This window comes from Mixophyes fleayi, chromosome 3 (assembly GCF_038048845.1).
Source record: "Mixophyes fleayi isolate aMixFle1 chromosome 3, aMixFle1.hap1, whole genome shotgun sequence".
In the NCBI taxonomy this organism is placed as follows: domain Eukaryota; kingdom Metazoa; phylum Chordata; class Amphibia; order Anura; family Limnodynastidae; genus Mixophyes; species Mixophyes fleayi.
This window is the reverse complement of record NC_134404.1, coordinates 148,390,176-148,400,662: the sequence shown is the minus strand read 5'-3', so window position 1 is coordinate 148,400,662 and position 10,487 is coordinate 148,390,176. Positions and strand designations below refer to the sequence as shown.

At 38.8% G+C, this 10,487-nt stretch overlaps 1 protein-coding gene across 3 annotated transcripts in view; it reads right to left on the bottom strand.

Moving 5' to 3' along the window:
- Positions 1-596: 596 nt before the first annotated feature.
- PRIM2 (DNA primase subunit 2) overlaps positions 597-10,487 on the bottom strand; it is a 140,447-nt gene continuing 130,556 nt past the window's right edge. For all 3 annotated transcript variants that reach the window (XM_075202562.1, XM_075202563.1, XM_075202564.1), the window contains exon 14: positions 597-974. In XM_075202562.1, the coding sequence (XP_075058663.1) occupies positions 750-974 (225 nt within the window). In that variant the 3' untranslated portion in view covers positions 597-749. The remainder of the gene's footprint in view (positions 975-10,487) is intronic.

Genomic DNA, 10,487 nt, shown 5'->3' with positions numbered 1-10,487 from the left:
GTTCCAGTCCTTTAAAATGACATTCCCACAAACAATGCTGTACCTCAGTGGCTTCTATGTAAGAAACGGCGTTGGTAATGGCTGCCTGCTTGCCTACAAAAAAGATTTTCTGGTTGCACCACAAAACAAAGCTTGATTGCTAGCTATGGATTTCCTGTCCTACAGTCCTCATTGTATCATTTACTCAACATAAGACTCAACGTAGCATTGTGGCAAGCTTATTACTTCAGGGATGTCTAGTTTCTGTCTATAGTATCCTCAGTAATGTCGTCAATGCTATTTGTTCAATATGCATTTCATATTGTGCTGTGTTCCTTGATAATATGAATAATCTCAAATTGCAATATATAATGCCCCAGTACACGGTCAATCTTTATGATTAATAATCTTTAAGAGAGAGACTTTTTGGACTTGTTTTCTGAGCTCACTGACTGAAATGAATTGTACATCGTTCTCATATTTTTCCTTGCTTCCCAGCCATGAATCTCTATTTGAGGCTTAGTTGGTGGCCCAATATTAAACAATTCCTTATACTGGTTGTTTGCTGCGAGCCACCTGCTGAGTTTACATGTATGTGCAAAAAATACACAGAGATGAACAAATACAAGGTGCATCTTTATTGTTCCAATGCTAAAATACTAATTTCTCTGAACACTAGCCAGCAATACCTTATTTAGCAGTGCATAATATATAGCAAACCAGAAAATAAATGTTTGTCATCAGCAGAATGTAGCTGCATAAATGGAGATTCAGTAATCACTTAACAGCTGTTCCATATCTTCCATGTTTTCGGATTGTGTGTTTGTGAAGTTTGAACCCGATGATGAAGAACTAGGTATCTGACTTGCAGAGGATGCAGGAGAACTTTCTACTTGTGTCTGCTCTTTCTTGATATCTCGGACACCAGTAAGCAGTTTCTGACTTTCAGCAAAGTATTGATTTGGGTGATTCAACGAAAACCCACAATCATCGACCTGTAAGGAGACATTACCAAAATAAAATTGTTTATGACTATAGCTACTGCTAGTGTGAGAAAAGATTAAAGAGATTTTAAAGAATAAATCATTTAATGTTAGTTAAGTAACAGTAACAAAATTTATATGTATATATCTATTAATTTCGTTGCCCATACAATATGCAGTTAAATTGGGACAATTTCTGCATTGACAAACATGTAAGATTAGTGACAAGGGTTAGTATGTGTTTTTAAAAAAAATAAAAAAAATGAAACACTAAGACATTTAAAAACAAAAAATAAAATACCTAACTTTCTAACCTGTAGTTCTTTACAGTCTACAATCATCTAACGGATTTACAAATACCAATAACTAGCAAGAAAAATGAAGTTAGAGCTGTCTGCAATGTCAAAACGGTTAGTGCAAAATAAACAATTTTAATAAACTTTTTAATTTTATTAAAAAGCAGCAACACTGTAGCCAGCACTTCTCACTCATGATCAAATGATGATCATCATTTATAAATATAGCGCCTCTATTTCCACAGCGCTGTAAAGAGAGAATATAGGTCACTCACATCAGTCCCTGCCCTATTGGAGCTAATACTCTAAATTTCCTAACACACAGACTAGGCTAGACTAGACAATTTGATAGCAGACAATTAACCTACCAGTATGATTTTGAACCTTGATGTCATCCCTTAAAAATCAGTAAATTCTGATGGAATCAATTGAGCTTATTTTGAAAAGTTGTGCAATAAGGAATAATGCACCCCTGCTATAAATTATTACGGCTATTGAAATTCAGTTCAGGAGTCCGTGACCGGATTACAAATCATATCCTTATAACTTACATTAGAGGGTACATTATTCCATGTACAAATAAATATTTACAGTGATCACATGTTCTAGAACCATTCTAATTGGTTTTTGGCTTATGCAATGTAATTGCAACTGTCTGGTGTTCGGTGGACATTTCCTGAAATAGGTAACCATCTTTATTTAGTGGGTTAGAGATACAAATGCTCTGACCCATCTTAAAATTACTGTGGCCTGTCCCAAGCCAGTTAATTACCATATCCTACAGTTGATTAGTATTGATTTTGGGTTGGTGGTGGTGGGGAAGGGGGATGGGGACCATTTCCTTTTTTATTTTACCAGTTAGAACAAATTTGGGCTTTACAACCCAGTAGCACTTAGTCCTCCAGAATGGCAGACACTGATGATATCATCACTGACGTTTACCCCAGATATGGGAGCTAACTGTCTGTACAGTATTTTATACAACAATGTATTGCCGAGATCAAGAATAGTATGAACCGCGTCCTGTCCATTTCTGTGAAGTCTCCAACATAAAATAAACAGTTGATAGGCATTAACATTTTAACATGGGAAGCACTTATAAACAGGATGAAACACTGCTCATTTATGGTTGGCTTGCACTTATAACTTTACATACTTAAATACATGGAAATCTGAAAATTCTTAAGCTCTGATAATGTAATGGTGCCATTGTACAGGAACTCGTGCAAATACGTGTATGGCTCAGGACAGCAATTTCTGGTCTGCTTTTCCTAAAATATGCAAAGTATGTAGCATTTGTTAAAACCAACTAGTACATTCACATAAACTCATCCAAATGTTTTTACACAGTGTAAAGCATTTGCATGTGTGCTTATAGATATTGTAGGAAAGAAACAGCAGATACTACCACAAGAGCCTTATGTGTACTGCCTTCTTGGGATTAGTGAACTCTATCTGATCTTCCTTTGAAAAACTACTAAACAAGCATGTGAACACTTTAGATATACGATATTAAAAGACAATACCTAGGTACATTATGAATGATATTAGTATACACCTTTAATACTGCCACCATCACTAATTAAACATCAGCATGTACCTGTCATACTAAGGTTTAATACATCTTGTTACTGATGCTATCTTTCTTATCTGCTTGGGATTCTACATTTTAGGAATAGTGACCTTCACACAAACAAGTTTTAGGTTTCAGGCTAAATGTGGTTTTAGAGCAATTAATGCACTGCTGCAACACATAGGAATTTCTTTTGGGTCTAATTAAGTGGTTTAGAGAAGGTAGCTGATAATGAAACCGGTCATGTTACAAATGTTACAATGCACAATGCTTTGTGGTTACCGGTATTAATGAACAGGGTGAGAGGTGTCCTCAATTTTAGAGGGCGTTTTTTATTTCCTCTAACAATTCAAATGAGAAACAGTTACATACTCTATTACAGTTCTGACCTTTCCATTCATCTCTAGTCTTAAAATGCCTATATGATCCTTGAATGTTCAAGTTTATTACCAATGTATTTTAGTCACAAAAAATTATTAGAACATTAAGAGTTCAAAAGTGAAAACAAAAGTAGGCTCATTAACCTAGAACAAATAATATGTTTTGTGTTTGGAACTGTTCACTGTATGAAGAATCTAGAAAATCAAACCAAATGAAAAGCCAATGTTAAACAGTATGAGGCCTGATCAACAATCATGTTTGTACAATTTAGCCAGTGAGTTATTTAATAATAATGCTAGATGAGCAGATCTGCCTATCTGAATGCCGCTCAAATAGCATAAATATAAAATATTTCAGGTAACAGCTGATAACTGTTGAACATAGGGACAATCACATGTAATTGGCCTATTAAATGTCACAGTACCAACCCTTATGTTTAACAATAATGTGAGATAAGGAGATAATGTAGTGACCTGACAGAGGTATCACCCTGTTGAATACTAATGGCGATGACCACTTTCTGTCCTGGAACTTTTGGAGAATCTACAAAATGTCTTCTGCAGATGCCTATAAGAAGCATGCTATGCGGTTTCTCTCATTTAATCCCGCGGGATGCAGTGAGTTCATCAAGAAGATCCACCTGTTCTCCGTCTGCAGTAAAATCCTGTCAGCATCACCTCCCCTTATCCCCATCCTAACTTGTTCAATGCCAAAAACCGTGAGATTACAAGGGTCGCTCTTGTGTACCTCAAAGAAATGTTTAGCAATTGGACATATCTGTCTTAGACGTTCGTTGTCGTTGGAAACATTTTGAATGCATCCCACGTGCTCCAAAATGCAACGTTTCAGAGTGCGGCCAGTTTTGCCTATATAAATTAGGTTGCAGGGGCATGTCTGGAGATAAACAACTCCTTTTGTATTGCAATTTATGAATTCCAGTATCTCGTGTCTATTCCCAAATTTGTCAATCAAACCACAGGTCTTTGCCATGAAAGAGCATGTCTTTCACCATCTGCATCTATATGGGCCTTTATAAACAAATGAATACAGGAAGGGCGCTAGTGACTGAAACAATACTCAAAGTCCCAAGGGAGAATGTCACTAAACAGTGTCAATAAGAAAGTGTTCATACAATTGATTCAATGTATTGATTGAGAACGTCTCATTTGAACTTGAATGTATCCAACTTATAAGTTTGCTCAAACCAACGAATTCAGATATCGTGAAGCTCCTTAAGCATCCTCACAAAAATATATGCAAGATAAGGAAAAAGACAAACATAGTATAATCCTGTAACATAATATTCCACTCTCTTTCTGAATTTAACATGCAACACCACCATGTCCCAAGCCAAGTCCAGCGCTACCCCATCTAACATTTTCAAAATGTCTGTGGTGTCTTTCACGCAAGATGGGAAGGTCATGACATGTTTGCGGGGTGAAAATCCAGAAAGAGACTGGACTGTTCTATTAGGCTGTCTTTTCCGGAAACTATCGATCTTTCCCTGGTGGATTAAACTTATTCTTATGGACCTTTGGAAGAAGGTACAGCATTGGAATTTTAGGATGTTCAACTGTTAGAAAATCTAACTCAGTTTTAGAAATAGTACCTTCGTCATGTGCCCCTTTAATAATTGATTCATACTAGTCTTTGAAATCCTCTATTGGGTTAGTAAAGGGGGGGAGCAGATCCATCACCAAGCTGGCGGAGTACCTCTTTCTTGTACATATCGACTACAGAAGACTACATTGCCCCCCTTGTCTGAGTGCCTGATGACAATGTCCTTGTCACATGCCGGGCCATCAGGCCATACACCCGATCCCCGGCAAGCTCACCTGCTCCTGCCATCCACTCACTCACTCTGGGTTGGGCGACGCCACCTTCGCTCCGGGTCTGTGCATGTGCCGACCAGTTTTATCAAATTTCCTGTCTCCCTTTCATTGGCTGGAATTTTGGCTCCAAAGTTTAAAAGGCACCTCCTCTGTATCCTCAGTGCCTGTTCTTTGTGTAACTATCTTCATACAAGACGTGGCTCCCTTATTCCTGTTTGTCTGCAGAGTCGACACAGCGCTTCTCTGTTCTTGTGGAAATCTACTGACTACTGAACAAACACCTACTAAGCGTTTCTGCCGCCATTTCAGTGTTAAACAGTCGTCTGCAGAGCTGACACCCTACTATTGTTTGCCATTGCTGACCCTCCTGACTTTTTCCTCTAAGAAGTTCTGCCTAGTTACTCCTAGTAAGGGCCGCAACCTGCGAGGAAGACGCAGCTAAGCCCAGACCGCCTTGCGACTAGTCCCTGGTGAGTACCGTCTCCTCGTTAGACTCCGCGCCTTGCTAGGGTGTAGTATCTAGATTACGTCAGGATCCTGTCCATTAAACCGTTCTAGCATCAGATTCGTGACAGTCCTCCCATTTTTCAATCTCAAGGAGAGGGTTCTTCTCTTGTCTAGTCAAGTTATATTTATTAATCTTTGGATTGTCATGGACAAGTTTATCAAGCTCTCGAGACTAAAGTCTCAAAAACCTGTTTCTGTGGGCATAAATTGTCATTTGGACAGAATTTCGACTTGCGCCTACATATTTTGCGTGCACTTAGAACAAAATGACCAAGTGAGTGAAAATGTTACAACAAAAGATGTTGCAAATATGCTATCAAGGCTATCATTCCACCTCTCTTGTTGTTTACTTAGGTCAACTGTGAGATTGAAATTGGCCAAAGTGCGAACCACATAGTCCCCAGTTCTGATGCAATAAACAGGTGGCTGGTATATTATCACAAAATGCCTATACAGTGTAATAGATGTTAAATATCAAAAACAAAAGTTTAAAGTTATCTCTAAGTCTGGAGAATGATGTTCCATTGATCACATTATAGAAACTCCTGCGCTAGAGCTAGTCTTGGAATACATTAAACAAGAGAGTATGCTCTGCACCAGGAGTTAGGAGAACGCCTCCTGCGTGAACTAATCTCCTAGATAAATTGTAAATTAATCACATTATATCCATCCTGCAGAAGGGGGTGCTAGTCCCGAATACACCAAGCAATAGGATAAACAAAGGTTCAAAAAGTAGGACTTGTTAGCAACCCTGCCCCAATAAAATATAACTTATTAATTTTATTAAAAATAGAATTCCAAACAGACAAAAAACAATGAAATATTAAAAGGTCATATACACAATAAAACATGCGATTAAAATAAACCTTGCTGGCGGGGAATGTAAAATATTCAATAATTGAAATGATATGCTCAGCCATAGAAAAAGGGATGTTCAAAGAAGATGTGTTGGCTGTACACAAACACACAAAAATATCTCAATTCTGAATGATAGCCACCATTCTGTATATTGCGGTTGTGATCCCAATCCTATTACTTGGGGCGCTCATAGATGGTGTAAGGAACTGCCTTGTATTTAACAAATAAATAACGTTTGTATAGTGAGATGGTTCTCTTTGTTACAGGATGTCCTGAATGCAGAATTGGCAATCCACAAATGCACAAAGATGTCACAGCTATTATGTAGCACCACCTATTATTAACTCGAGAACATGCTTGTTGTTATTAGGGATGAGCGCGCTCGGATTTCTGAAATCCGAGCCCACCCGAACGTTGCGGATCCGAGTCGGATCCGAGACAGATCCGGGTATTGGCGCCAAATTCAAAAGTGAAACTGAGGCTCTGACTCATAATCCCGTTGTCGGATCTCGCGATACTCGGATCCTATAAATTCCCCGCTAGTCGCCGCCATCTTCACTCGGGCATTGATCAGGGTAGAGGGAGGGTGTGTTAGGTGGTCCTCTGTGCTGTTTAGTTCTGTGCTGTTTAGTGCTGTGCTGTTTAGTGCTGTGCTGTTTAGTGCTGTGCTGTGCTGTGTTCTGCAGTATCAGTCCAGTGGTGCTGTGTGCTGTGCTCTGTCCTTCTGAGGTCAGTGGTGCTGCTGGGTCCTGTGCTGTGTCCTGTTCAGTCCAGTGGTGCTGTGTCCTGTGCTCTGTGCTTCTAAGGGCATAGTTATTTCCCCATTATTCCCAAGTTTGTAAAAAATAAAAAAAAAGTAAAAAAAAAATAAAAAATGTAAAAAAAAAAAAAAATATATAATAATTATAACCAAATTTGCAAAACCAATCCAGCATTATAAGTCCATTGGTACTGCAATATTACCAAGTTCACACATTCAGCAGTAAAAGTCCAGTGGTACTGCAATATTACAAAGTTTACACATTCTGCAGTATCAGTCCAGTGGTGCTGTGTCCTGTGCTCTGTCCTGCTGAGTTCCGTAGTGCTGCTGGGTCCTGTGCCGTGTCCTGTTCAGTCCAGTGGTGCTGTGTCCTGTGCTCTGTGCTTCTAAGGGCATAGTTATTTCCCCATTATTCCCAAGTTTGTAAAAAATAAAAAAAAAGTAAAAAAAAATAAAAAATTAAAAAAAAAAAAAAAATATATAATAATTATAACCAAATTTGCAAAACCAATCCAGCATTATAAGTCCATTGGTACTGCAATATTACCAAGTTCACACATTCTGCAGTATCTTGTGCTACATATAATGGAGACCAAAAATTTGGAGGATAAAGTAGGGAAAGATCAAGACCCACTTCCTCCTAATGCTGAAGCTGCTGCCACTAGTCATGACATAGACGATGAAATGCCATCAACGTCGTCTTCCAAGCCCGATGCCCAATCTCGTAGTACCGGGCATGTAAAATCCAAAAAGCCCAAGTTAAGAAAAAGTAGCAAAAAGAGAAACTTAAAATCATCTGAGGAGAAACGTAAAGTTGCCAATATGCCATTTACGACACGGAGTGGCAAGGAACGGCTTAGGCCCTGGCCCGTGTTCATGACTAGTGGTTCAGCTTCACCCACGCGTATCATAGATAAAGTACATTCAGTGGTGTGGGGCAAATTGAAAAATATTCAAAATGCACTGACATTATCAAAAACAAGAGGTTGTCACACGCTAAAACTCCAACATGTATATGATGGAGAGGATGGAGGAGCAGCCGTATGTGTAGTGTAATGCAGACCTGTTGAAGGTTTTTTATATATTTTATTGTGGTGCCCAGTGCCCACTCCTCTACGCAGTCCAGGTACATTTATTGGTGCGAATCAAACAAGTTGATGGTTTTCTTATTATATATATTGTGGTGACCCACTCCTCTACGCAGTCCAGGTACATTTATTGGTGCGAATCAAACAAGTTGATGGTTTTCTTATTATATATATTGTGGTGACCCACTCCTCTACGCAGTCCAGGTACATTTATTGGTGCGATTCATAAAAGTTCAGGGTTTTTAAGATATTGTGGTGACCCACTCCTCTACGCAGTCCAGGTACATTTATTGGTGCGATTCATAAAAGTTCAGGGTTTTTAATATATTGTGGTGACCCACTCCTCTACGCAGTCCAGGTACATTTATTGGTGCGAATCAAACAAGTTGATTGTTTTCTTATTATATATATTGTGGTGACCCACTCCTCTACGCAGTCCAGGTACATTTATTGGTGCGATTCATAAAAGTTCAGGGTTTTTAAGATATTGTGGTGACCCACTCCTCTACGCAGTCCAGGTAGATTTATTGGTGCGAATCAAACAAGTTGATGGTTTTCTTATTATATATATTGTGGTGACTCACTCCTCTACGCAGTCCAGGTACATTTATTGGTGCGATTCATAAAAGTTCAGGGTTTTTAAGATATTGTGGTGACCCACTCCTCTACGCAGTCCAGGTACATTTATTGGTGCGAATCAAACCAGTTGATGGTTTTCTTATTATATATATTGTGGTGACCCACTCCTCTACGCAGTCCAGGTACATTTATTGGTGCGATTCATAAAAGTTCAGGGTTTTTAATATATTGTGGTGACCCACTCCTCTACGCAGTCCAGGTACAATTATTGGTGCGAATCATAAAAGTTCAGGGTTTTTAATATATATTGTGGTGACCCACTCCTCTACGCAGTCCAGAAAGATACCTTGTTGCAACGTTTTGGACTAATAACTATATTGTGAGGTGTTCAGAATACACTGTAAATTAGTGGAAATGCTTGTTATTGAATGTTATTGAGGTTAATAATAGCCTAGGAGTGAAAATAAGCCCAAAAACTTGATTTTTAAACTTTTTATGTTTTTTTCAAAAAAAATCCGAATCCAATACCTTAAATCCGAACCGAGACCTTTCGTCAAGTGTTTTGCGAGACAAATCCGAACCTCAAAAATAACGAAAATCCGGATCCAAAACACAAAACACGAGACCTCAAAAGTCGCCGGTGCACATCCCTAGTTGTTATACGTCTAGTGCGCTAGATAATCGTGTGTGAGCAGAGCCTTTAATACTCAATCTTTACTGAAACTCATGTATGCCAGGGCGCAATGTCATTGTGTGTGCTAACAACAAAGTAACTGAGGAGAGACAACCGTCAGGATTACTATTTACATAAGCCAGACTAAAGACTGCCTCTGTAGATGGGCAGAGTAATTGAATTTAAGGTTAAGGTTAATTGGAAATATTTAGCCTGTACACCGATTTATGTCAAAACCAGCCTGTATGAACTACTCGCTATATGCTGTCTATCTGATCCTCCACAATCGGTCTCTCTCAAATTAGTGCCACGGCAAAGGCCAAACAAGCATACTGCTTGAAAACAAAGGTGCTGCTGCTAACAATAACAATGGTGCTGAATCAACGTATGTATTGAGTAGTCGCTGAACCCGGCAAAAATGTCTATTGTGTATATGTGACCTTGTAATATTTCACTGTTTTTTGTCTGGTTGGAATTTTATTATTAATAAAAGTTATACATTATTGGGGCAGAGTGCTAAGAAGCCCTACTTGTTGAACCTTTGGTCATCCTCTCTTTCTTGGTATATACGGGACTAGCACCCCCTTCTGCGGGATGGATATATTAGTGTGATTTATTTATAATTTATCTAGGAGATTAGTTCACACAGGAGGAGTTTGCCTAACTCCTAGTGCAGAGCATACTCTCGTTCTTTTTCATATTCAACATACAGTCAGTCACAAAATCATGCCATTTTTTCCTCTGAAACATTGCTAAGATGTGCCCTTATTCCATCAGGTGCCCCAACTCAATGCATCCAAAATGCTTCTGCTCTTCTAAAAACTCTCCTTTAGCTTCCTTTCAATCTTAGGATACCCAGCAAAATTCTTTACTTGCATACAAAGGCTTGCATTCCTCTGCTTCTCCCTACATTTCTTTTCCAGCCATTGTTACATACTGTGTAAACCTGAGAGCCGTATTCCTGCTCCTCTCAAAGCT